The following is a 27,391-nucleotide window of genomic DNA, read 5'->3' on the forward strand; positions in this document are numbered from 1 at the left end:
TCGTTCCTCAAAAACGATGCACAAGACACTAATTTAATTGCGTTCTTTCTGAGGTTTTTTCTCATTCATGTTTATTTTGTATTCTTGTCAATTTCAGGCTAAACATTGAGAATGTTTAACAAACCTGCATTACGTCTACATTTGCGTCTACATTTTAACGGGCCCTTTTTCTAACTTCCTGCTTGCGAACTATTCGTTTCCAAATTTCGAAAAACTGTTAGCGGTACCGAATTTGTTTCTTTTTTGGTGTTTCGTCTCTAAATTTTCTTAGACGATTTTTTGTGTTGACGTTTAATGACATTGTTTTCAAATTAATTCAAAAAACCGGAACTGCCAACTTCCTTTATTAAAATTACCATGAATGAATTTATTAGTGATGCCAACGTTGTCTGTTTGGCATTTTCATTAAAAAAAAAACAGACTTTGTGTCAAGTATTTGTCGAGCAAAACGGTATCTGGTTGCAGTGTGACAAATTATTAACAAAAATACTTTCAAATATGTTGCCAACTTAAACAGTCTTTAATGATCACGCTGTATTATTAATGCAACATTGGTTGCGTACCCATTTACAAATACGGATTACTACTGTGTATTAATAGAAATTTTGCTGTATTTGCAAATCTAATAAACTTTTAGTTTTGGGTAAAGATTAATTAAAATTATTGATTGTAATATTGGTTGCCTACTAAGCGCTTGCAGTTTAGCCAACCGTTTGAAACGTACACAAAAGTCAAGTATGGCGCATTGGGGCACAACTTCAGAATCGGGAATTTTGCGCAAAAACAAGCCGAAAGAGAACCACGACGACCTTTTAGTGTTCGGTTATGCTTGTAAGTTGTTTCGGGACGATGAAAAGGCCTCTTATATTGATAAAGGCCACCATTTGATTCCCTGGATGGGAGATGAAGCTCTCAAAATTGATAGGTTAGTTTCTCTTTTGGATGATTTTGAAATGATTTCATTTCTCGTAGATATGACTGTCGGGGTGCGTTGTCGGATATATCACCCTACGAAGCGAGCCGCGAGGGTTTTGACGCTATGCGATGGTTGGGTTTGAGCGACTCTGAGCGGAAACTTGAACAGTTGTGTGATAAAGAAAGGTACTACTCCTTACATATCAATGAAGAAGAGGAACAAATGTACAAAGAGGAGGAAGAAAAACGACAGAAAGCGAACGAATTTCAATATAGTTACGATGTTCCACAAAATCCGGCTCAAGAGAGTGCCCCCACGGTCCCAGAGGCTGAAGAAGAGGACGAGGAGTACGTCCCATCTCCACATTTAGACGTACCAGTTGATATCGCGATTGTAAGTTGTGGGAAAAACACCACACGTTTCACTATTTGCGTTTCTTTAGCCCAAAACAGTGAAGGAGAATATTCGGATTGAGAAAACGGCGCTTTTTGTGTGCAAACAAGGACCCCAAATGGAAATCCTTATCAAGGCCAAACAAGCCGATAATCCTCAATTTGGATTTCTCAACCAGGGACACAATTTGTACAAGTATTATCGGCACGTGTTGGCGGCTATCAAGAGTGGCCGCTATCAAGTCACTTCCACTACTAAAAAAGGTCAGTTTATAATATTTACCCAATTTTTTTATTCCACAATTAAAGTGGCGTATGACTGAAATTAATTTGGCAACACTGCTTAATTTGTGAGTGTGGTGTATGCGAGGCCAGATATTCGCACCAGTGTATTGTGTGTTGCATACACAACAGGGGAAGTTTAATTAATTTTCATTCATCAGCAACAAAATCAATTTAAAACGAATACAATTTTTAAGAAGGGTAAAGAAACTTTAAAATGACTATATTTATTGGCAATAGACCACTCCGGGTGCCAAAAATCGACCAAAATCTCCACAAGAATAAAAAAATTTCCAACTTCAAAATTGAACCATTTCACGTTTTTTTTTACATTTCTAGAGGTCCTAGAGACTCAAAAAAGTGCAAAAAACATTATTGGGTCTGTTTTATGAAAGTATTATGAAATTTGTGTTTTCAGAGGAAAAGCGTGAAGAGCCTCCGGAAACAAGTTCAACAACAGACGATCACTATCTTCACCCAAGCTTAATATCGACATCCAGCCAACCGGTAGGTTTCTCCGGTTCTAAATCCGCTTATTTTGTGATAATTAATTGTATAATTAGTAAAAAAAATAAAAGCTTTGATAATAAAATATCTTAGTTTTAATGTTGTGAACAACTAATGACGTTTTTTTCTGTTTGCAGGTACTAAGGTGATAATTCGTGTGTGTCGAAAAGTTAACGACTGATTTAAAAAAGTTGTCTTTGGAACACTTTTAGGGTCATTTTTGATTTTTGATAGAGATTGATTTTTTATTTAAAACACCAACCGATAAAATAGAAAAATAACATTTCATTCTTTGACAGGATGTACAAACTGCAATACCGACAATACCGTACAAGCCTTCGGCCAATTGTTCCTATTCACAATTGGTCAACAGAATCCAGGGAAACACCCAATCGGAAAGCGCGAAACCGCCCGAAATGACATACGACCAACAGCAGTACTATCAGTATTACTACGCGGCTCAGTACTACGAATACTACAAGCAGATGGCGCAGTACCAGCAAGGCAACGGACAAGGTATGCAATACCACTAGTAGAAAAAATATTTATATAACTCTTTTAGCAAACATTCAGCCCCCGGAGACCCCCTTGGACCCCACTATGCAAACCTACATCCAACAGATGGCGTACGCCCAATACATGCAACACCAATCATCAAACACGAATCCTTACGCCCAAATCGTCTCAAATGTGAGCAAAGAAATGTCAAATCCATACCCGACGGAACCGGAAGTCGTCGAGGCGCCCAAAAGTACGCTCGGTTTGCTCGCACAGTACGGCTCCGATTCGGAACCGGAAGAGGACGAGGACGTGGCGAAAACACCAACAGGGGAAGTACAAGTCGTGATCGACAAAATGGCGACTTACGTGGCCAAAAATGGCGTACAGTTTGAGGAGATTGTCAAGGCGAAGGGGGATCCCCGATTCGAGTTTCTTAACGAAAGCCACGAATTTTACAAGTATTACAAGAACAAAATTAAGAGTATTACGGAGGGTGGTGATGGGGGCACCCCACCCAAACCAAAAGAAAAAAAAGTTATAGGTTTGTTTCAATTGATTTTTTTAACTAAATTACAAAGTTTAATTTTAGCACCTGTGTGTTTTTCCATCAAAAAACCCAAAGACGATGCTCCGAAAGAAATAAAAAGTGCGCTTCCGGTTGAAGAAAGCGACGAGGAGGAGAAGCCCCCTGAAATACCTGATCCAGTCACCAAAGAGGGAGAAACGTCAAATGACACGACGGAGTCTAGTCACAAGAACGGTGTCTTTGACGGGGAAGACCCCATTTTGGAAATGATCGATCTTACTGACGATATCGAGGAGCGAAAAGACGCAAAACGAGGTGATTCCCCCGTTAAAAAATAAACTGCTTATGGCAAATCAATTGCTACTGATAGGCAATTAAGTATTCAATGTTATAAAATAAAATATGCTTTTTGAATATTAAAAAAATGCTAAAATGTTTTAGCCTCAGGTTAGGGGAGTTTATCTATTGAACTTTGGGTTGGTAGCAAGACAGGCAAACAAATTATCTATTATTGATGAAATTAATCGTAAAATTATGGCAGTTGATAGATATGAGAATTCCTTTAACGGCTTCCAACGCAGCAGTTAAGTTTTGTTGGAGATTGAGCCACTAAAGCAGTTGAAGTTTGAATATGAAATTCATATTGACATATTTAGGGATAAATTGAATACCAACATGATTCTGTAACTAGACTAATAATATTAAATATCTTTTTTTCAGCCGAGGACAAAATCAAAGACAAGTTGGCCGCCGCCGCCCGTGAGAAAATGGTCTCAGTGGCTCGAGACCGTGCCTTGCAACTCGAACGTAAGAAAAAAGCCGCTGCTTTCCTCAAATTAAAATCGGCCGAAAGTGAAGACAAAACAAGCAAAAAGGACGTAGTCCAAATTGACGATTCAGGCGACGATGATGAGCACAGGAAGCGGAGCCCCAAAAAGAAGAAATCACACAAACGGAAACATTCAAAGAGCAAACACAAAAAATCGAAAAAGAGAAAACGAAGATCAGAATCGTGCAGTTCGACCAATTCCTCATGATCCTGTAGTACAAACTTGTAAATATACGATTTTTTAGTTTATTTAAGCCTAAAATGATTTATTTACACTTAAATTATTATCGATCGATTTCGCCAAAGACCACGTCCAAGGTACCAATAATGGCAACAATGTCGGCCAACATGTGATTTTTGCCGACTTTTTCTAAAGCGGCTAAATGTGCGAAACCTGGAGCTTTGATTTTACACCGGTAGGGCTTTGAACCGCCATCGGAGACCAAATAAACACCGAATTCGCCTTTGGGGGCTTCAATCGCCGTGTAGGTGGCACCTGGGGGCACTTGGTACCCTTGCGTAAACAACTTGAAGTGGTGAATCAGGGCTTCCATGGACGTCTGTAACAAATAATTTAACAAAGTGAAAAAATTGTACCAACAAAAAACTACTGCTTAGGATTTAGGGGTATAATAGCCCAGTCAAATTAGACAAAAATAGGGTGGACAAAAATCCTAGAGAGTTGGAATTTTTTTAAACGCTTGCTTTATTCTTGGGTAGACATATATCAAAAGTCTCCGAAGGTGGAGGGCGAGTTCGAGGAGGGGGAGGGGGCTAAAAGTGTTTTTTTTTTGTTTTTTTGCTTATATCTCGGAAACTATAACTCCTAACGGTTTTTGCCTGCTTACCAAAATTAAAGCCTACAAAATTTCCTACAAAAATGGTCCTTTGCATTTTTGTTGTAGGACTAACTGTAAGCGAGTTATAGGGCTGACAAAAAACATCATTTAAAAAAATGTGCTTTATCCGCATTTAAAACAGAATTAATCTTGTGATTTGAAAAAACTGACAGCAAATTGATTTTATTGGGTGCAACACTTCATTAGAGAGTCTATAAAGTCTTCCGAGTCGTCCTTATATGCTGCATCTTCGTCTTCAACTTAAACATTGAAAACCGAATTACAGTCTTGTTCAGTACAATATTAATAAATAGATAATTTAATATTGATGATTTAAATAAAGCTTACAGTAAATTGAATGTATTGGATCCAACAGTTTATTAGAGGGTGCCACGAGGGTCTATCAAGTCTTCCAAGTCATCCTTATATGCTGAACTAGCATTTGCCTGCGACTTTATCCGCGTGTATTTCTGATATAAAATGGGAAAAGGCCCGTTCACAAAACCATTCCATAGGCTTAGGTACTCTATAAAGCTAGATAATTACCTATGTTATGTATAGGACTCAGTTATAGTATAGTTTCGTTCTTCGCATGGGCTATGTTTATGGATAAATATTAAATGTTGATTTTCATAAAGTGTCATCTCAGTGCACTTCTTCACTCTCAAAATTCGAAATTTCATGTTTCATGTTTCTAATTTTGTTTTTAAGCGTTTAAACTCTATTTTATTACATTAAAATTTGAAAAGTGCACTTCTACACTCTCTAAGGATCATATTTTCTAAATTTAATGTTTTTATATCCCTTTAAATGTGTACACCGTTTTATTCCCTTAAAAACTAATTTTAGAAAAATCTAATTTTAGTGCCCCTTTATACCTCTAAAGAATTTTATGTTTATATTTTTGTTTAAACATTTACAGCCAATTTAATCCCTTTACAGATTGATTCTCTCATTCATCCAAAATTTTTATTTATATCTCCGTTTAAATGTTTACACCCGAGTCATCTTTCAGGCAAACCAGCTTAGTTGAGGAACGCTCTACACATATAAATACTTATATACTAATGAAATGTGTTTCAAAGGATTTTTAATGCAATTTTATGTAGACTCCAAACTTTTGAAGCCTACGCTTAGTCCTACGACAAAAATGAATAGGACCATTTTTGTAGGAAATTTTGATGCAGAAATAGACATCTACAGAAAATTCTGCATAAATTACAGAAACGATAAGTTTGTATTTATAAACCCTCGTGACTCCCCCTTCCTTTAATGAAGTATTGGACCCAGTAAATTCAATTTACTGTCAGTTTTTTTTTTTTAATTACAAGACTAATTCCGTTTTAAATGCAGATAAAGCACATTTTTTTAAATGATGTTTTTTGTCTGCCCTATAACTCGCTTACGGTTAGTCCTACAACAAAAATGCAAAGGACCATTTTTGTAGGAAAGCTTTAATTTTGATAAGAAGATAAAAACCTATAGGTGTGATAATTTCCGAGATATAAGCTTCCCCCTCCTCGAGCTCACCCCCCACCTTCGGGGACTTTTGATATATGTCTACCCAAGTGTAAAGAAAGCGTTTAAAAAAAGTTCCAACTCTCTAGGATTTTTTTCCACCGATTTGTCTAATTTGATTGAGCTAGTATTCGTGACTAGGTTGTCCCTAACAAGTGTTAATAATTTAGGTTTAGTCATCTGTCAGCGTGACAGTTGAAAGAATACGTCAACTGTCAATAACAGTTAACTGAAAATTCTAGTTAGTAATTTTCCTAAAAGTTCGAATCCTAGGTGGTAATTTCTTGTAAATACATCTGTAACAAAAACACAAACCTTCATTTCAGCCCGACTTGGAGGTGTCAATTTCGCATCGTCTGTCTTTACCTCCCCGGGAGGCATTTTATTAAGACACTGATCGATGATTCTCAGCGACTGTCTCATTTCCTCTATCCGACACAGGTATCTATCATAACAATCCCCTTTCACCCCAATGGGGACATCAAAATCGACCAAATCATAAGCGTCATAGGGCTGCACTTTGCGCAAATCCCATTTAATCCCAGAGCCTCGTAACATGACTCCACTGAAACCATAATTGAGGGCATCCTCGGCTGAGACAATCCCAATGTCTTGTGTTCTTTGCACCCAAATCCGATTCGTGGTGAGGACATCCTCGACTTCGTCAAGTCTTTCACTGAATTTCGACGCAAATTCGTAAATATCATCCATGAGACCTAATGGTAGGTCCAGGGAGACGCCCCCTGGTCGGATATACGCCGCATGCATGCGCGCCCCCGAGACTCTCTCATAAAATTCCATCATTTTCTCACGCTCTTCAAACAGCCAGAAGAAGGGGGTTAGGGCCCCCACGTCCAAGGCGTGAGTCCCCACAGCCATGATGTGGTTCAAAATTCGTGTTATTTCCGCAAATAGTGCTACAAAATTGAGTTACAACAAGACTGGTACAGAAATGGGGCTCACTTCTGATGTATTTAGCTCGCAGGGGGACGTCAATGTTGAGGAGTTTCTCGACGGCGAGACTGTAGCATTGCTCGTTGCACATCATAGAGACGTAATCAAGCCGGTCAAAGTAGGGCAAAGCCTGAGTGTAGGTTTTATATTCAATTAGTTTCTCAGTACCGCGGTGGAGGAGCCCTATATGGGGGTCAGCCCTGCGTACCATCTCCCCGTCTAATTCCAAAACTAAGCGCAAGACTCCGTGCGCGGCCGGATGTTGGGGCCCAAAGTTCAAAGTGAGGTTTTTGACGGAGCGTTCGACGGGGGCCTTCTGGGCGTTCCATGGAGGCAATACCCATTTACTTGTCACTTCGTCGGGGTACATGACGGGGCCGTCGAATTGAGACATGTATTCGGGATCGGGATACCATTTCGCTTTATTATCGCCACTAAAAACAATTACATAACCTCACTTTTATTACATAATTGTTTCAAGCTGTGAATTTTTTATTTTAAAGAATGGGGGCACGTACCTAGTGTGAATTAAAGCAGCCCCGTTGTTTAGTAATAATTTAGGTGGCGACAAAGGTCCAATTTTGCGAAAAATTGTTAAAATTGCGTTTGCCATTTTGACAGGTGACAGCCCCGGGACGTGGCTAAAGCTACAACAATTTTCAAGTTACGTCACTGCGACAAGAATTGAAATATCAAACTAATAAAAATAAAAAACTTAAACTTTATTTGTATAATTTAAGGATAACAATGATTTACATCATGTCTAATTTTTACAAAAATTGTTTACCACAGACGGGACGGGATCTGTCTATAGCTACAACAATTTTAAAGTTACGTCACTCTTGACACCGATTAAAAAATAAAATTAATTAACTCAACGAATTAAAAAATAAAATTAATAAAAGTAATAATTGTAAAGTGTCAAGAAAACTTATAATTGTGCCCAATTTCTTGCCATGAACCGAACCTGCAAGTGTCTAAAGCTACATTTTAAGGTAACGACACTCCAATAATTTTTTTTTAATTAATTAAGGTAATGAGGTTAATGCTTATCAATGCGATAAAGAAGCGCAAAGAAATAGCAATTTGCATCGTTGTGCTAATCGAGTAATTAAAATAATTTCCATTTTGAGGAAACCAGTGGCGTATCAAGGCCCCCTATTTCAAAATTCGAGTGAAGTTGGCAGCATATGTACCAACTTCATTTTATTTAAATTTGAATTTTTTTTTCAAAAATCTGTAATTCCGTTGTATGATTTCAATACAATCAGACGCGGTGCAAATTGCTTCATTGTCGGTGCAGAATGAGTGTAAAATATGTACATATTAATTATTTCCCATATTTAAATTAGAAGTTTCCGCAGGAACTTTGCGATATTGTTTTGGTAGCGTAAATTAGTGCGTTTTTTCACCGATATCGCAAACAAACGTATTTAAAGAAGTTGAGAACGTTTTCGTTCTGAAAATGTCGCTCATTTTCGCTTTATTTGTTATTTTGCGTTTCTTATTTAATATTATGGAAAGTGGGACCGAGAGGTAATCGTAAATAACTACTAGTCTCACTCAATTATCAATTTTTTCTTGTATATAGTAACGATATTTTGGGGGAAAGACTCCAAAAAGGCCAAAAACTGAATTACTACTGGAACGTACCGACATTTCAGTGTGATTCCCACAAGTTGAACTTTTCAGGCCTTGCTGAAAAATACGGAATTATTCAGAACGAAAACGATCGGTTCCGAGGCAACGAAATTGTGATATTATACGACCCTGGGAACTTCCCCGCCTTGTTGAAAGACGGGAGTAAGATGATGAAACGCAACGGGGGAGTCCCCCAGGAGGGTAATCTCACCCTCCACTTGACTCTCTTCGAGGAACTCCTTACCGAACTCATCCCTGAAGATTTTTCAGGTTTGGGAATAATCGATTTTGAGAGTTGGCGTCCGATTTACCGGCAAAATTTCGGCTCGTTGTCCCCTTACAAAGACCTCTCCGTCGAGATCGAGCGCCAGAGTCACCCCTTTTGGCCGAAATTCCTCCTGGAGAAGGAGGCAACTCGCAGGTTTGAGTTCCACGCGAGGAAGTTCATGGAGGAGACGCTTTTCGTAGCTAAAAACTTGCGAAAGAACGCCACATGGGGGTACTATGCGTATCCGTACTGTTTCAACATGTCGCCAAACAACATGAAGGTGGAGTGCCCCAACGAGGTGCAAAAGGAGAATGATAGATTGGAATGGTTGTTTCAAATGAGCGATAATCTCCATCCTTCGATTTATTTCGATGGGAGATTGAGTGCAAAAGAGAAGATTCAGATGATTGAAGGAAGGATCAATGAGGCGCATCGGGTGGCCACCTATGTCAAAACCAGGACGCATCGGCCAAAAATTGTGCCTTATTTCTGGTACAAGTACCACGGAGGACAAGTTTTTCTCACAAAAGTGTGTTTCAGGTTTTTTTTTTGAGCGAAGTTAAGTGATTTTTTTTCGTAGGAAGATCTCTTCAATGCGGTTTTGACCTTGTCCACTTCTGATATTGACGGTGTGGTGATTTGGGGCAGTAGCAATGATGTTAATACGAAAAACAAATGTCTGGATTTGTACGAATATGTTGATAATGTTTTAGGGCCAAGTCTAGTCAATAATTTTTAGTTGAAATAAATTTTACGAGTTCAAATTTTTAATTTTCCGCCTGAGAAAAGTGTATTTTTTCCTCCCACAGGTGACAAGTTTCACTAAAGGAGGAAAAGACACTTTTCTCCAGTGCAATGCATATAATTTTTCCTACGGTTCAATAAAACTTGGAACAATTTTGACAATTTAATAATAATCTTACTAAAATAATGGAGCATACAGGCAACCAGCAATACACGGTGTAAGGTTGGTTGCCGTCAATTGTAAGTTGGCCACCCTGTGCTGTAATTCCATGACTTGAACTTGTTGAAAACATGCTTAAATTTATTGCTTTAAATTTTATTTTTTCTATAATAATAATTTTTGTACCTATGCACTTGGAATTAATAAACATTTCCGATTTATGGTATGAGACCATGCGCGACTTTAAATTTAAAATTTCCGCCAAAATACTCCTATGCACTCTTAAATCGAGAAATTTTCGCTAAAAATTACAAAATAAAGTATGTTTTAGTTTCCTGTCACGTTTTTAAACATTATTTTATGGTAATCTGTAAAAAGGTTGTTGTCTGTGGTTTTTATCACAGACCAATAAAGTATATTTTTTTGTTGGTCTATGGTTTTCATTTTAAACTTAATTTTACAGTAACCTGTAAAGAACAGCCATTGGTTCATAAATCCTCGGTCAGGTAATTTTAATAAAAGACAGTTTACAGAAACAATGATTTATTTTTTGCCTTTTTTACACTTTAAATTTATCCCTATGCTAAAATACTTTCATTTGAAACGTTTTTGTCAACCATGTCGCAAGCGTGACATTCGTTATTTGTTAGTCACATAGAATTAATCTAACAGCATTTTTCTCTAACCCTGCATTATGAGATGTTCTACTTAAACCAAAAACATTTGTATCTAAGTACAATTACGTAAAATATCACAATAAATCAATACTTTTCGCGTGTGAATTTAGCAAAGAACACCTCATGCTAGTGCTTGACGAATCCAATAGCTGCGCTGCTGTTGCATTATTCAAAACAATATGGTCCTGTCGACTACAACTCTACGTTTTGAATTTTTTGTACACAAAGTGTGAAAGGATAGAGACAGTGCATGAAACACTTAGATGGCAATTTTCGGCCGTAAATTAATACAAAAATAAATAGAGTAAAGCGTAATTTCTAAGTAGATAGATATAAGAAAAAATAAAATTTCATGTACTGTAAATTCTTCGACTAAATAACAATAATGTTCAACAATAAAGTCACTTTTCTAAAATCCACACACAATTCATCCCTCCCTCTCTCATTACACCATTATATACATTTTTGTTTAATTTCTAACAAAATAGATCGATTTTAGAAAAGTAAGGAATTACAATTAGCATCAATTTGTGGCGAGCGATTTATTACTTATAATATTGCTGCGTTTTCGATGCTCCGGCTCGGAATCAAAGGACTCAAAGTGCCTGCGACCTTCTGGCCCCTTTCCATCTCATAGTGCGTGTCCAGGGGGATACCTAACACAAATATTAACTCAATTATCAAATTCTTAACGCAAGAAAAACTCACTTGAATCAGTACTGGATTTTGTCGGGATAAATGAAGCTACAAGAAGGGCGCAAATGACTAGAAAAGCCCCAAACACGAAGGGGGGACCAGGCACCAACTGAAACAAAAGCAATCTATTACCAAATAGTCACCAAGTCAGAATTTTTTACATACTTATTACATAATTTGAATTTTCTTTTTTTTTAATTGTTTTCAAATGAAACTAAAAACCAGATCTGCCAACTTACTTTATTAAAATACATTGAATGAATTGCTGGTGGTGCCAACGTTGATTGTTTGACATTTCCGTTAAAAAAAAACACTTTATTTCTCAAAATAAATGAAGTTCTACTTTTGGTTCAACATTGTTCATTATTGCCAACCTAATTTCACAGCCGCAGACCACTTTGATCAGAAATATTATTATACAGGCTGTTCAACGAGTAGTAATGAGTCTAAAAAAATTTTTGAAGCAACTAACATTACATTTCAAAGATAACTGAAATGTAATGTTGGTTGCTTCAAAGATTTTATATATTTATTACTCCTGGGACACCCTGTATACTTTTTTTATATCAATGTCAAAATAATTTAAAAAAAAAGAGCTGAATGTTTTACCAGACTAACAAACTATGATTTAAAATTTTCTCTAAAGTAATACAGTCAAAAGTTTATGTTTATTTAAAATGAATTTTTTTCGAAATTAATAAAGCTTTCTGCTTAAAAAACGTGCTTAAACTCTCGAAAAAGACACAATTAACTCTATTTTGAGCTATTTTTTGTGTTTTAGAAACTTAAATTCTTAGTTCGAAAATGTGCTTTAATTAAGCAACACCATTTTCAATCAAATTTGGTTTTTCGTCTTATATTTTAACAGAATTTTGCTCAAAGACAAGCTAAATGTAAATGAGTGACATAAAATAAAATTAATGTCAATCTAATTTGGTAATTTCTCAAACAGTTTTAGCAAAATTTTTCGAAAAACTTTGTAATCACTTCAGAATCGTGCCTACACACTACAAAACAAAAAACATCAATTTTGGTCAAAAAACGTACTAAAACGCTCGAAAAGGCAAAAATAATAATAAAATAAATAATAACAAAATATTAATGGCAAATTTATTGAGTTTTTGACCCTAATTTAGCGACATATTTTCGACAAAATTTATCAAAACAAATGAGTTTTTGTGTTTTTACCTGAGAAACATGATAAAACACTTGAAAAACACAAAAATTGTAACTTGATTTCCTATTTATTTCAGAAAAATCTCGCAAAAACCTTAAATTTTTAGTTTAAAACATACGTAAACTTAAAAAAAGGTAAAGCAACATATTCATTAAAATTTTGTGGTTTTTCGGCTTATTTTTTGACAGAATTTTGCTCAAAAACGAGCTAAATCAAGTCAAAGAAATAAAAAAAAATATTTTTTTTGGTAATTGTTTTGCAACATATACTACGTTTCCATGAGGAATTGAATTCGAATTGAAAACGGTATTGAGATTCAATACGGCCATGGAAACACTTTAAAATCGGTATTGAAATCGTTTTGAATCTCAAGGTCGATACGGCAAATTCTGGGATCGTATCGGGATTGAAAGTACAGTCACGAGCAGAAATAATGACACCCCTATAAACCCGGCCGGCTGGCAAGGGGCTGAACTCAAACCGCAGCTATAAATCTTTTGGGTCATAAACATCAACAAATATTCGTTCGAAGGTTTCATTGGCTGGGAAGCATGATTTCGTGCTGTTATATTCGTAATCGAGTAAATTAATAAATGTAAATTAATTCACTGTTTACTCAAAATGATTAAAACTTTTTCTTTATTATAGTTTTTTGGTATAGATTTTCAATAACTGGTTTATTTATTTTTCGATAATAATTTTCGTAATATTTTTATTTTTATTTGTTTTAATAATAACAGACACCTAACAAAATATTTTTTATTAAACAATTTCTAAATAAAATGAATTTTAATAATTGCAATAAAATTTTTATTTCACATTTTACAATGCAAAGTAAATAAATAGAAGTGAAGTAAATCTAAATAAAATTTTTAAATAACAGTGTGGTATCCCATATCTAACTCTCCATAGCTGACAGAAATTCGTCATTCTAATCCTTTTTTTCACTGATTAAAGGGTGCATGAACCACCCACAGCGCCCGAAACTGCCCCCGATATTCGGTTGATAGTGATTATAATAATAAAGCAGGATGAAGAAAAGTGCAAACACCGAAGGCGTTTAGGTTTTAAAAATAATCCGATGTCGATGACGATACTATTTTTTAATTATAAAATTAAAACCCGTTTCCACAACATTAATAATTGCAATCAAATATTGATTTGCTACTAATTTCAACAACAATTAATATTAATTCGCATTCTGTAAATCAACTCTTGGATAATGGGCGACACAAACAATTACTTTTTGCGTTGGAAATCTATAGAAAGTGTTTATTTATATTAATTAGAAAATTAAAATCATGCTTTACTTAAAAAGTTGACACATCAAATAATTCCTATTCTAATTTGCGTAATACAGTTTTAATCATTTTGAGTAAATAGTGAATTAATTTACATTTATTAATTTACTCGATTACGAATATAACAGCACGAAATCATGCTTCCCAGCCGATGAAACCTTCGAATGAATATTTGTTGATGTTTATGACCCAAAAGATTTATTGCTGCGGTTTGAGTTTAGCCCCTTGCTAGACGGCCGGGTTTATAGGGGTGTCATTCTTTCTGCTCGTGACTGTACAATTCTATGCATGGAAACAGTATCGTACTGAATCCAACTGTACTTTGCCGGGCTTGTGTCAAAAAGGTGACGTTGAAAGGCTGTCGTTGTTGTGTGAAGTAATTTTGGTTTCGTTTTGCTTTTTTTTTCATTTTTTTTTTCAAAAAAAAAAAAGATTTCCAACTACTTCATGGAAACACACACGGACTCAATCCCAATACCGTTTTCAATTCGAATTCAATTCCTCATGGAAACGTAGTAATAATTGAGTAAATAAAATCAATGTTAATCTAATTTGGTAATTTCTTAGTCAATTTTTCGAAAAACTTTGTATCCATTGCCAAAACGTGTTTAAACACCCTGGAATTCAAAAAACATCAATTTTGGCCAAAAATGCTCAAAAAAGCCATAATAATGCCATTTTTTTACATTTTCACTATAATTTGAGGGCTTTTCGACTTATTTTTGACAAAATAATAGTTTCTGGCTACAAAATGTGCAAAACGCTCAAAAAACAAAAAACAATATAGTGTCATCTCATTTTTTTAATAGACTACATTAACTTATTAACAGTTTACAAAATTATTCGAAATTTTGCCAATATGTGCTTAACATACACCATATCATTAGACGACTGTTGACATTTCCGTTTAAAAAAACACTAGTTTTCACAAATTCTCTCAAAATAAATGAAATCGAACCTAAAGTATGTTTTTTGTTAATGGAAAATATCAAGTCAAAATTTTGGTGGAAAAATTGGTAGCAGCTTATCTCCATAGCCATAAATTTTCTTTTTGTCCCTAAAAATTTTGTGAAAAAAATATGGTTATGTGTTCATTTTGTGATGTCAAAATTTTGACATTTATGAATCTTGTCTGCTTGTTTGCTCTTTGTAAGCCTTTATAATCGAATACCTGAGGACAGACATTACTACCTAATGTCCAAAGACAGAATTCAGTGGTAATAATCGTGATAGAACCACAACTGTAAGTAAGTACAATGTTGTGGACAAAAAGCTACTTACTACAAAAACTTTAATAAAAAAGGATGTCCATACAAAAAAAAAAGTTATTTTGCAAATTTAATGGCGTTCTTTCTCTTTGATGCTTATGTTGTATTATCATCATTGTCTTACTAAAAATTAGAGAATGTTTACCAAACCTGCATTATAAATTGCGTCTAAATTTTAACGGTGATCATTTACTGACTTATGCTTGTACTCTTTTTGTCTTCAAATTTCCAAAAACTTTTCGCGATACCCAATTTGTCCCCGTTTTGTGTTTTAATTTTTAAATTTTCTTAGACGATTTTTAAATCAAAAACCGGAAGTGCCAATTCCTTTTAATAAATTAATTTATCCGTAAACGTCATAAAAGTGACCAATTTTATGAGTAAATGACACAGGTAAAAGTTTTACTTTTCAGACACGGAGTAAAAACACTGTTTTTACGCCTAGGCGTTTTCACTTTTACTTGACACTTACTTTGACATTTACCACTATTGTCTCTTTCGCTTTTTCAGCATTTTCTGGAGAGGTACAAGGTAGATTATCAGCAGTCGACATTTTGCACTATAAACTACACCAGTTATTCACCAGTTAAATTAATCAACACTTTCGAAATCTCAACACAAATTCCGAAACTAACGCGTGACGTTTGTTATGATTTTATTGCAAAGCGTCCTGATTATTGAGGTGATTTACTTGATTATTGGTGTGTTGCTCTTTTCTCTCCATCTGAATCGTTTGCAGATAAAATAGTATATGTTATTTGGAGTAAAAGTGAGTTTATGTGGCTCAGCTGAATCCATTTCCATGAACGTTCAGCTTCGCCACATAAACAATCACTTTTACTCCTAATAACATAATCTACTATTGTTAGGAGACTGTATGACATTTCCATTTAATAAAAAAAACAGACTTTAATTTTAGTCACATTCTGAAATGAGGTTGGCAGCATTGTCACAAACCTGCGAGTACGTTTCCATCTCGTGCACTGGCGTAGCATGCGTTCCTTCCTGATTCTCCCCCTCGTTGAGATCCACATGAAACACGTAGAAAATCAACCCGAACATAGCCGGTCCTAAGCCATTACACAGCCCCCTCATCCCTGTCACCATCCCTTGCACAACTCCTTGCCTATCCGGCGTACTCACAATACTAACAAATGCCGAAATCGCCGGATACGTAATCGAACTCATTGATGCCAACATCCCTGCCGCCCACATCATCCACGTCGTTGTCCCAAAACCATACCACAACAGTTGTAACATTTCGAAGAGGAGTCCTAACATAATTGTGTGTTTACAACCGAGGTTTTTCATCAATGCACCAAGACATAGTTGTGTGAGGACGGCAAGGAGGCCGACAAGACCGACAAAAACGGCGACCATGGGGGCACTCCAACCCATTACCAGTTTCAAGTAGACGAAAATGCAACTGTATTGACCGGCTTCGGGGAGGTAGGAAAGGAAAACGGTGATACAGAGGAGGAGGATTGTGGGGTCTTGACCGACGTTACGCAAGGAGGAGAAAGGATCGGCTTGCTCCCAACTGATGGGGGAGACGCGGACTTTTTCGGGGAGGCTTTCGGGAACGGCGACGAGGATGAAGAAGACGTCCAGGATGGCGACAGCGGTGGCGAGGGCGACCACCAGCGATACGGACCACCTAAAAAGAGACAAAAAAAAAAACTTATTATCGTATCAACAAAAAATTACTCCCTAGGATTTAGGGATATTCGTGAATAGGTTGCCATAAATTTGGTTAGGTTGGTTTGTAGTGACAAACAAAAGATATCATCGTAACTAGTGTCAAAAATGTAGGTTAAGTCACCTGTGAACTTGTATAGATAACTCAATTGATAGTTGACAGTAGGTTGTCAGAAAACGTCAACCGTCAACCATGGGCGTCGTTCCAATTTTTTTAGAGAGGGGCAACCTCATCGCACTTTAAAAATAAATATTTTATTGCAAACACAAAAACATGTTATACAAAATAGGAACATAAAACCATATTTTTTCTAACGGAAATTATAAATGAAACCATAAGACAGGAATCTCTAAAACCCTAAGTTGGAGTCTAAAAGTGTAAAAGTAAAAAAAATAAAAAAATATAAAAATTATAAAACTTAAGCATAAAATAACACAAATCAGTAAATAACATGAACTAATAAATACTAAGAAAAATGAGAATTGGAAATCAAAACATAAAATAAAAACTCTTTCAAAATACATTCAAAAAAATAATGATCAATAGAAATAAAAAAAATTAAAAAAAATAAAAGTTTTAAATTTCGTTTTTCTCAACCAAAATCGTCTATGATAAAAAAGTTAAAAAATGTTACTAAAAAAAATGTTAGCTATTTATGCAACAAGTTACAAAATGAGCGTATTTTTTACTAGACGTGTGCAAAAAACAGCCATTTTGAATCGTGTTTTATACAAGGTTTTTTCCAATTTGGTTGTGAAAAGCATAGGATATTCGAATTCGAATTAAAATCTGTGATTTCAATAATTTTCCAAACTCATACTATACTAGGTCGTGGCGTTGCCATGAAAATAGTGTTATTTGTTTCCTTTATGTCACACTTTTTAACACTAGTGATAAAATAATGTCATATTTTATAACTAGTGATAAAATTAAACACATTTGACAACTAAAATGACATATCACAATGGTTGCTTTTCACAACAAAATTGGAAAAAAAATAGTTTACCGCTAACGGAATATTATTCCGAAAAAATGTCTTAGGCTAACTTCCAGGGGGGGGGGGGACATGCCCCCCCCCSKYCCCCCCCCCCCCCCCCAAACGACGCCCATGTCGTCTAGGTATTCAAAATTACTTCTGAAAATTCTAGTTACAAACAACATGAAAAACGTCATTTTCCTAAAAATTCAAATCGTAGGTGGTAATTTCTTGTTGACAAATCTGTCAAGATTTCAATTAAAACAATTAAGTCTGCGACCAAAGTAGTCTATGATATTGAAATTAAGTTGGCAACATTGAGACAGAAGAATTTCACCACTGTTTTGGTTTTTTCCGTTATATTTTTCGTGCAATCAGACAAACAAAATAATCGTACTTTTGGAGATTCTTTATTTTCAATTTAATCAATGTTACCAACTTAATTTCAGCCAGAAACAATTATTTTGTGATATTTTGTCGAAAATAAGCTGAAAAATCACGTTCAGACGAAATTGTTGTTGTTTTTGCCTTTTTCGAGCGTTTTGTTTGAGTTGATTTCGATTAACCGATCCGAAAACTCATCAAATCAAGTCAAAAATAACCTTGTTTTTATTTTTATCCAACTTTGAAGTCCGTTGTCGAGAGATCAGAGATGGCGCTCGTGAATTTAGTCACGTTTTTAAGACAAAAATTCAGTTTTTTGTAAGATTTTGCCTAAACACACTAAAAAATTGGTTCATATAAAGTATTATTTTTGACCATATCGAGCGTTTTATCACATTTTTCAGTCAGAAACGCTATTATTTGACGAAATTTCGTATAAATAAATAAGACAAAAAAAAACACTAAATTTGGCCAAAAATAATGTTAAGTTGTTGTACGTTTAAGCACTTTTTTGGGTTTGAAACTTAGTTTTTTTTGCTAGATTTTGCCAAAATATACCGAAAAATTACGAATTTTTTGCTAGATTTTGCCAAAATACTAGGTGCGCCAGAACTCGCGCCCCAGAGATAAATACCATATAAGGTAAGATACCAGGAACATGGAAAAAATGTTAAAAAAAAATTATCCATAAAAATTTCGAAGTTATGAGGGTTTAAAGTTTGCACTTTGACTCTTTATTTCTGTTGTAAAAATAAAATTAAATTAAATTTTGCACTATGACTCTATTTATTTCTGTTGGAAAAATAATTTTCCAAGTTTTTTTGCTATAGGCTATTAAAAGAGGAAACTAGGAAGCTGTATCCTAAATTGTAACTCTGTTCAATGTTATTTGTGGCTTTTATTGGCAAAATTTTTGTCCCTTTACTAAATAATTGTAAAAAAACATATACAAGATCATCCGTATCCTTAAATAGATATAAAAAAAATGTCAAATGTCAAAAAATAAATGTAAATTTTTTTTGACACATACAATTTTTAAACATTTTTTTCATGTTATCTTTCTTGAAAATTTTCTCTGGGGCGCGAGTTCTGGCGCACCCCTGTATACCGAAAAATTACGAATCTAGTTCAAAAAAACACATTTTTAAGTGGTTTGGCACATTTTTCTGACAGAAACGCAATTATTTCATGAAATTTGTCAAAAATAAGTCAAGAAATTATTTATTTAAGCCAAAAATTAGATTACCTTCAAATATTTCAGTTCTTTTATAAGCTACAAACTCAGGATAGAGCAAAAAATTACCAAATTTATTTAAAAACGACACTATTTTCGTCTTCTTTCAAGAGTTTTTCAATAAGAAACGCAATTATCTCCCTACATTTAGTCAAAATACGCCGGAAAAAGAGCAAATCATGTAGAAAATTGTGTTATTTTTTTAAGATTTAGTTACGTTTTTAAGCTTAAAACACAGTTCTTTGCAAAATTTTGCTAAAACCATATCGAAAAATTACTAAATTGGATTAAAAGTTGAGTTATTTACGTGTTTATTTGGACATTTTATCACGTTTTTTCAGTCAGTTTAAGAAAGTATTTTACAAACTTTCGTTAAAAATAAGACCAAAAATCACTAAAAGTCAAAAATTATGTTTTCATTTTTTAAAAAGTTTAAGCATGTTTTTGGATCCAAAAAGCACAAAAGTGAGATAAAAATGACGAATTTTTGCATATTTCAAGCTTTATTAACACGTTTTTTAGCCACAAAAATTATTTCGTAAAATTTCATTAAATCTAAGCCAAAAAAAAAACACTAAATTAAGTCGAAGATGGTGTTATTTGCGGCTTTTTCGAATGTCTAAGCAAATTTTTGCGATGAAAACTCTACTTTTTGCAAAATTGTGCTAAAAAAAATTTTTTTTCGATTTTAGAGCATTTTCGGATGTTTTTTAGTCAAAAGCGCAATTATTTTAGAAAAACTCGTGAAAAACAAGTCGGAAAATCAGACAATTATATTATACAGGGTGTTTCACATAACTTTACGAGGCTTGCGCCTAATGTACGCACCCAAATATACAAAAGTCACAAAACACTGGATACAAAAAATACACATTTAATTATTTCATTTTTGGAAACCCATGACAGTAGTTGTCAAACTAATCACTGTTTCATTAATAGTCATAAACTGCAGTTTTTCAGAAACAATTATCATTTGTTCTATCAAGAGACGGCATGAATATGATTGTAGTTTATCTATCTTAATCACTAACTAACTAAAAACGTTGTATTTTTTTAAAGGGTGAACAAACTAGAAAAGATTATCCAATTTTTCAAAATTTGTAATCGAGTTCATATCGGAATATGTATTATTGATTGCATCTTACAAGAGCAGGCCTCGTAAAATTACGTGAAACACCCTTTATATTGCCTTCTTCAAGCATTTTAAACATTTTTCAATTAAAAAAGGGAATTATCTCCAAAAATTTGGACAAAAATATACCAAAAAATCATCAAATTAAGTAAAAAATAATGACTTTTGCTTACTTACATCATGTTTTTTGCAAGATTCTGTTAAAACACATTGAAAAATCATCAAATTGGATTGAAATGACTTTCTTTATGATTTTTTGAGCATTTTTCGGTCAGAAATTTACAAAATTATTTCGTCACAAATCATAAAATGTACTCAAAAATAGTGTTATTTTTACTTTTTTACATTGTGCTAAAAAAATTCGTACAAAAATAATGCCACTTTCTGTTTTTAGAGCATTTTAAGACGTTTCTTAGTCAGAATCGCAATTACTTTGAAAATTTTCGTCACAAATAAGGCAAAAAATGAATAAACTATCACGGAAAAGAAATTATTTTTGCTTCTTTTGAGAGTTTAAGCATGTTTTTGAACCGAAAAATTATCTCGTTGCTTTTCCAAACGTTTTAGCAGATTTTTCAACTAAAAGCATAATTATTTTACAAAACTTTAAAAAACGTCAAAATAAACTGCGTTTTGAACTTAAACCCAGTTTTTTTTTTACTAAAAAACATCAAATAAGTAATACATATACCAAACTAATGCAAAAACGAAATAATTTTTGGCCTTTTCAAGCGTTTTAAAACATTTTTCAATTAAAAATGCAATTATTTTATTATTATTATTGAATTAAGTAAAAAATAGGGTTATTTTTACATTTTTTTACATATTTAAGCATGTTTGTGAGCTTGGTTAAAAAAAACAAATTGTGCTAAAATAACAATATTTTTGCATATTTCGATGCCTTTTCCAGTAAAAAAATATTAAATTACATTAACCTTCGGGTGACCAGGTAGGATGAATTATGACCATAAAAACAGTAAATTAATTCTAAACTAAGGCATTTTTGACTTCTTCAAATGTCTACACTTAACTTTTTGCGAAACTGTGTTAAAAACAGCCGCAATAATATTAAATTCGTTTAAAAATATTATCAAATACATTGAAGAAAAAACAATTTTGCTTTTTAGAAGAGTTTAAGCAAGTTTTCAAGCCAAAAAATCACTACGTTGCTTTTTCGAGCGTTTTGGCAGATTTTTTTAATCAAATTGTTCCGCAAAATTTCGTCAAAAATAATGCCAAATTCATTTTTTTTCATACACTGTGAATTCTTGTTTAATACAAACTCATATCTAGACCGAAATTACAAATTAACGATTTTTTTTATGAAAAACAAAACAAATTATAAAAAATTTCCTCATTCAAGTTTTATTGAATTTTATTACAAACAAAAGTGTTCTCAATAAAAATTCTATAAACTTATTTTGTGTGTTAAACAATTCTTGGTTGTACTTGTATTTTTTTATGGACATTACTTTAAACAAATTATGTAAAAAAAGCGTTATCACTGATTATTTTTTATGTTGAGTGTCTGATAAAATTACCAATGATAGCAGCAAATGTTAATGGAGTCTGATATCAGACACAAAAATATTTCTCTTTCAATAAAATAATGAATCATCATCAATCATAAAAAACATGACCAGATTTCAAATTAAAAAAAAAACGTTCTAATTGACCACCAAACTCACCTTATTATTTATAACTAAATTAACTAAATTAGAGAGATTACAAATCAAAAATAGTAAACAAACAACGTAATTTCCGTCAAGGCCTAATTACCCGTCACTTACCTCTCCATCAGGTAAGCCCCCAGCGCTGGTGAGATAACCATACTGGCGGCAAAAGTGGCACTAACCAATCCATAGGCCAAAGACCGGTCCTTTTGATCAGTAACATCGGCCACATAGGCAAAAACAACGCTGAAAGTGACCGCAAAAACCCCCGAAATGCTGACCATGGCGAAAAACCAAAACGTATTAATCGTCATTAGTGGGATCGGCAGACATGTGAAGAACACCGTAATCAAAAGGAACAACTTTCGACCACAAACATCCGAAAGTGCCCCCACTAACGGTGCACTCAGGAACGACAAAATCCCCTTGATCCCCATAATCAAGCCGTTCATTAGAAAAGTGTGGTCGGGGAATGTGGTGTTTAATACTGATATGACGGGCATTGTGAGCAGCCCCCATGCGAAGAACTCGAGGAAGATGACGACTAGAGCGTGGTAGAGGCTTGGCATGCCGATGCCCGAGGTCTGCAACAGAAAAAAAAAACAGTGAGGGGGGCTGTAGTGTGAGGGACACTCACTGGGGGGTAGCTTAGGTAAAAACGGCGGAATTTACGAAAGTTTAAAACATAGTTTTTGAATAGGTAGTATGCCACCAACATGCACATGTTATCACAGCGGAGGCTCTTGTTGTTATCATTGTGATAAGGATGAGTGGTTTTAGGGTTTGAATAATTGAGCGAATTATGGCTTGTTTTCGGTGCAAATTACACATTTTTTATTTAAATCTTGTAATGAGTGTCATACGTACTGTCACAACACCGTCCTTGGCGATCGATTTTCGAGACATCATTATTATCCCAGCCATACGTTTCGACGATTTCGCCTTCATGTCTTCGGGGTCTGTCATGGACAGTCTTTAGTTCAACACTTCACAACACTTTTTAAAAACAACATTTTATCGGTTTTCAACGAATCTTTGACACTGACACTACGGTCGCCATAACCTTCCACTAGTAGAGGTACCAACTGACCAATGACGAAATCCCTAAACGCTAATCATGGAAAAATCTCACCCAATGGAAAATTAAACGAGGAAATTTTGTAATAACTGACAGAATGACATGAGATTTTAATAGATAAAGTTGTTGCGAATGATTTAACACTGGGTTTTCATAAATTTTGGTAATACTAATAATGTTACCAACTTTTGGTGAAAAACAAAATGTCAAGTCAATTACAAAATTAATAATTATTATTTCAAGTCAATGATGCGCATTAAGGGAAGACAGCAGGGTTCAAAGCCGGTTTGGACACGTTAGTCGAGTACCTTGTTATTTTTTTAAATGTTTGTTTTTTGTACCAACCTTTAACTACAAAATTTACTATTGTATTATACCAGGGAGTCATGTTTTATCCACATCTCGAAAAACGAGGTATTTTTCCAAAATTTGGTTTAAATAAGCCATAAAATTATCACATTAGTTTAAAAATTACATTATTTTTGCCTTTTTCAAAAGTTTGGACACAGTTTTCGAGTGAACCGCAATTATTTCGTCAAAAAAAAAAAACAAAAAGTTCCGAATTTATGCCAAAAATTGTTGTTTCGGCCAAACTTAAGCTAAAAAATCAGTTTTTTTCGCAAACCAGGCGGAAAAATCACCAGATAAATTCGAAAATAACAATATTTTTATAAACGATGTAATTTTCTGATAGGTGGCAGGTTGACACTAGATTTAGATAAATAAATTGAGATTTAAAGATTTAAGTGTTTTGGCACATTTTTCGACAGAAGCGCAATTATTTCGTCAAAAATTACTAAACCACGCGTTAATTGTGTTATTTTAGCCATTTTCAAACGTTAAAGTCCTTTTTAAGATCAAAATTCAGTTTTTTCGCAAGATTTCGTAAAATAAGGCAAAAAATTACGTTATTTTTGAATTTCGTTTTAGCGTTTTAGCTTTTTCTGTTTAAAACACAATTATTTCGCAAAACCTCAAGAAAAATAAACTGAAAAATCACTCCATTAGATTGAAAATGGTGTGATTTTTTCCTTTTTCAAACATTCTAAGCTTATAACAGTTTTTTTCATAGTTTGCTAAAACATATAAAAAAAATCACAAAAGTGGACGACACTATTCTTGCCTATTTCGAACATTTTAGCACGTTTTTCAGTCAGAAATGCCATTATTTGTCGAAATTTCGGATAAATATGACAAGAAAAACGCTAAATTGAATCGAAAATGATGTTATTTTTGCCTTTGTTAAATATTAAAGCACTTTTGAGTTCAAAACACAGAAAAATAAGCTGAAAACTCATTTAGTTAAATTGAAAAACGTTTATTTATTTGAGATCAAAACATAATTTTTTGTTAAATTTTGCTATAACAGACTAAAAAATTAGATGCCAAATGTATCCAAAAACGACATTATTTTTGCTATTTTCAAAAGGTTTAAAACGTCTTTCAATAAGAAACCCAATAATTTCGTAGAGTTTAATCAAAAGTGAAAAGTAGTGTTATTTGTGCTTTTTTAAATGTTTACTTAAATTTTTGTGCTTAAAACGCATTTTTTTTCTAAAATTTTGCTAAAACGAGCCCAAAAATGACATTGTTTGTGCCTTTTTTTTCGGGCGTGTTTGCAAGTTTTTCAGTCCAAAACGCAATTATTTTACAAAATTTTATCAAAAATCAATTAATTTTATAATGTTGACCTAAACCGACCCGAAAAATCACCAAAAAAGGTCGAAAATAACATTAAGGGTCAAAATTGACACTAGATTTTGATAAATTTTGGTGATATAAAAATCACCAACATTTGGTAAAAAACAAAATGTCAATTTAAAAAAAATATTTTTTCTTATTGGAACACTCATTTTTCGATGAATACGGGCCAGAATTATAAAAATAAAAATGCATTTTATTCACTCAGTTTAAAAACACGGGTTGTGCATAGTGTAGAATTATTTCACCCACGGCTCTCCAGATACCGGCATGGCGGCCAATTTAAATCTTGTAACTTGTTTATTCACTATATGAGAAATATACAATAATATGTGTAAATAATAAATTTGCTTATTTATACAGAATGCCAACTGTAATAATAACAATTACAATATTTACAAACGTGCACACGCCGCCATTTACGCCCCAATCACTTTGTATCACTCTGTATTTTCCGAATCATTTTGTCCATCCCCAGCCTCCCGCGTCATATTCTGTATATGACTCTCAGGGGGGCTGCTTTCAGTCGGCGAATTAATCCCTTGATCAAACGGATCATTCAATTTTTCATCCGATTGGGAATTCGGAGCTCTTAGAAAATCCTCCTTGGGGGCCGGTTCTTGACTCTCTTCTTCCTGATTGGTTATTTGAGCCGTATTTGTCAGGTTTTGGGTACCGGCAAGGATCGCAGGACTCTGCAAATTGGGCTTCCGGACTTTATCACCCTTCCGCCACAGTGTGATCTCCTGTTGTTTGAAATATCTCCGATCTTCCGTATCCATCAACACCAAATTGAGAAAATACCTCACCGAGAATTTCTTATTGATGTCTCGCATAGTTGGTGTGAGTTCATACCCCGCGAGGAACACCCGAATTGGAATGCTTTCGCCCCGGACTGGGGCCCCATCCATGATCTCATACTTGGCAATAGTCTCGTTTTCGGTGAACGTGTTAGGCCCTGTCCCCGTCGTCTCCTTCTTAATAATCGCAATTTCCATATGTTTGATTTTGATCCGGACGAGTAGAAAGTAAATTTTGCCCACAATCACGTCTTTTAGGTGATATTTCGACTTGTTGTATTCAAACTCGATGTGGAGACAATCCTCAATCCCCACTTCCATTTTGATCGAGTTGTTCATTTCGGGGTAACTCGATAGAGTGTGAACTGCAATGTCTAGTTCTTTGACGATGTCAGCAAGGCGTCGTATTATCGTGACTTTGAGGAAGTACCGCAGTCTCACGTTGGCCCCCGTGTACACCTCGAAGGGCTTCTCCACGCAGGTGAATTCAAAGGGGTAGCTGGTATGCGCGATCATGTCCCCCGGTCGTGCTAATTCCTTCACCAATGAGATAAATTCATGGTGGTTGCCTCTGTCGTAAAACATTTCGATTTGGCCAATAAACTCGATTTTGATACCCTGGTGTTCCAGTTTACTCCCCGGTTTTTTCAGGCTTATGTTCACCTAAAAGTCGGCTTGAAGTGGAAGGTTTTAGTGGTGTGGGGGCTCACCTTTCCTGAGACTGTTTCGCCGTCGTAGTACAGCAAAAGGCGCTCCTTTTTGCCATCTTCAGTCTTGACTTCGGCAGTTTTTCGGGTCTCTTGTCCATCTAAGTAGATCTCGATCTCGGCGGATTGTCCGAAACCGAAGAAACTCTACAAATCGATGGTTTAACCTATGAACGGTTTCGGGAGGCGTTTCTTACCATTCTAGCCAAGTGTTGGATGTACACCACTGGTTTCAAAAAAAAAGATTTTATTCGAGTCTTTGATTTAACACAACACAGTCTTGTTTAGTTTACAATCATTTTTGTTTCGGGGGATTTTATGGTTTTATAGGCGGTAGGGGTTTATGAAAGGGCACCTGCAAGATGGCCGACGTTACGTCGAATTTCAACTGACAGGTGGATTCGAAGCTCGATTAATCGAATTGCAAATTAAATTAAATTGTTTTAAAACGGTACTAAATAAAAAACAACAAGCTAAAATCAACATTTTGTTATTTATAAATTTAAAAATGTTTTAAGTGTGTATAATGAGTTGCATACATAAAAATAATAGCCAGCGTTACGTCGATTTTGGATTCGATATTGGACGGCAATCTTACATCGATTAGGAAAACATGAATTCCAAATTAACAACTTTTGAAATAAAACCTGGTTATTTACAAAAATCAAAACATTTGTTTTGCGCCCAACACTACCGCCTGCAATTATTTAATTCTTACTTAATAAAAAAACAAGCTCACTTTGTATAATGAGTTGCCTATGCATTTTACTCATTCATTTATCAGTTTTAACGAAAATGTCTGCAATATTTT

General features: G+C 34.5%; 4 protein-coding genes across 4 annotated transcripts; 2 read left to right on the forward strand and 2 right to left on the reverse strand.

Moving 5' to 3' along the window:
• The first annotated feature begins 700 nt into the window (after positions 1-700).
• LOC123009402 (protein suppressor of white apricot) lies at positions 701-4,202 on the forward strand. The gene is made up of 8 exons (XM_044405687.1): positions 701-925; positions 973-1,309; positions 1,359-1,572; positions 2,009-2,097; positions 2,397-2,613; positions 2,660-3,139; positions 3,188-3,439; positions 3,845-4,202. The coding sequence occupies exons 1-8, from the start codon at positions 738-740 to the stop codon at positions 4,159-4,161; spliced, it is 2,094 nt and encodes a 697-aa protein (XP_044261622.1). The 5' UTR covers positions 701-737; the 3' UTR covers positions 4,162-4,202.
• LOC123009118 lies at positions 4,184-23,392 on the reverse strand. Its single transcript, XM_044405241.1, has 11 exons — positions 23,162-23,392; positions 22,412-22,878; positions 16,154-16,853; positions 11,463-11,559; positions 11,316-11,410; positions 9,283-9,407; positions 9,034-9,160; positions 7,783-7,916; positions 7,274-7,698; positions 6,626-7,227; positions 4,184-4,513 (listed from the first exon to the last, which is right to left on the reverse strand). Exons 1-11 carry the CDS (start codon positions 23,258-23,260, stop codon positions 4,238-4,240), a joined length of 3,147 nt encoding a protein of 1,048 aa, XP_044261176.1. The 5' UTR covers positions 23,261-23,392; the 3' UTR covers positions 4,184-4,237.
• On the forward strand, positions 8,678-9,944 carry LOC123009403 (hyaluronidase-like). Its single transcript, XM_044405688.1, has 3 exons — positions 8,678-8,800; positions 8,856-9,702; positions 9,754-9,944. The coding sequence occupies exons 1-3, from the start codon at positions 8,730-8,732 to the stop codon at positions 9,910-9,912; spliced, it is 1,077 nt and encodes a 358-aa protein (XP_044261623.1). The 5' UTR covers positions 8,678-8,729; the 3' UTR covers positions 9,913-9,944.
• Positions 23,393-25,354: 1,962 nt separating the features above from the next.
• LOC123008658 (vacuolar protein sorting-associated protein 26B-like) lies at positions 25,355-26,967 on the reverse strand. The gene is made up of 3 exons (XM_044404589.1): positions 26,778-26,967; positions 26,584-26,727; positions 25,355-26,536 (listed from the first exon to the last, which is right to left on the reverse strand). The coding sequence occupies exons 1-3, from the start codon at positions 26,778-26,780 to the stop codon at positions 25,514-25,516; spliced, it is 1,170 nt and encodes a 389-aa protein (XP_044260524.1). The 5' UTR covers positions 26,781-26,967; the 3' UTR covers positions 25,355-25,513.
• Between the last annotated feature and the right edge of the window lie 424 nt (positions 26,968-27,391).

The sequence above is a fragment of the Tribolium madens genome, unplaced genomic scaffold, assembly GCF_015345945.1.
Source record: "Tribolium madens isolate multiple individuals breed KSU strain unplaced genomic scaffold, Tmad_KSU_1.1 Scaffold_71;HRSCAF=194;Tcas5.2_LG6, whole genome shotgun sequence".
NCBI lineage: Eukaryota > Metazoa > Arthropoda > Insecta > Coleoptera > Tenebrionidae > Tribolium > Tribolium madens.

Bases quoted from the DNA above. Each gene is read 5' to 3' on its own strand.
- LOC123009402 (XM_044405687.1), top strand. From the start codon at position 738: ATGGCGCATTGGGGCACAACTTCAGAATCGGGAATTTTGCGCAAAAAC. The intron at 926-972 runs GTTAGTTTCTCT...CATTTCTCGTAG, and splicing joins GAAGCTCTCAAAATTGATAG to ATATGACTGTCGGGGTGCGT. The intron at 3,140-3,187 runs GTTTGTTTCAAT...GTTTAATTTTAG, and splicing joins AAAAGAAAAAAAAGTTATAG to CACCTGTGTGTTTTTCCATC.
- LOC123009403 (XM_044405688.1), top strand. From the start codon at position 8,730: ATGTCGCTCATTTTCGCTTTATTTGTTATTTTGCGTTTCTTATTTAAT. The intron at 8,801-8,855 runs GTAATCGTAAAT...TCTTGTATATAG, and splicing joins ATGGAAAGTGGGACCGAGAG to TAACGATATTTTGGGGGAAA. The intron at 9,703-9,753 runs GTGTGTTTCAGG...TTTTTTTCGTAG, and splicing joins GACAAGTTTTTCTCACAAAA to GAAGATCTCTTCAATGCGGT.
- LOC123009118 (XM_044405241.1), bottom strand. From the start codon at position 23,260: ATGACAGACCCCGAAGACATGAAGGCGAAATCGTCGAAACGTATGGCT. The intron at 9,408-11,315 runs GCAATATTATAA...GGATACGCATAG, and splicing joins GCCGGAGCATCGAAAACGCA to TACCCCCATGTGGCGTTCTT. The intron at 4,514-6,625 runs GTTTGTGTTTTT...TATTTGTTACAG, and splicing joins CAAGTCGGGCTGAAATGAAG to ACGTCCATGGAAGCCCTGAT.
- LOC123008658 (XM_044404589.1), bottom strand. The intron at 26,537-26,583 runs GTGAGCCCCCAC...GCCGACTTTTAG, and splicing joins GCGAAACAGTCTCAGGAAAG to GTGAACATAAGCCTGAAAAA.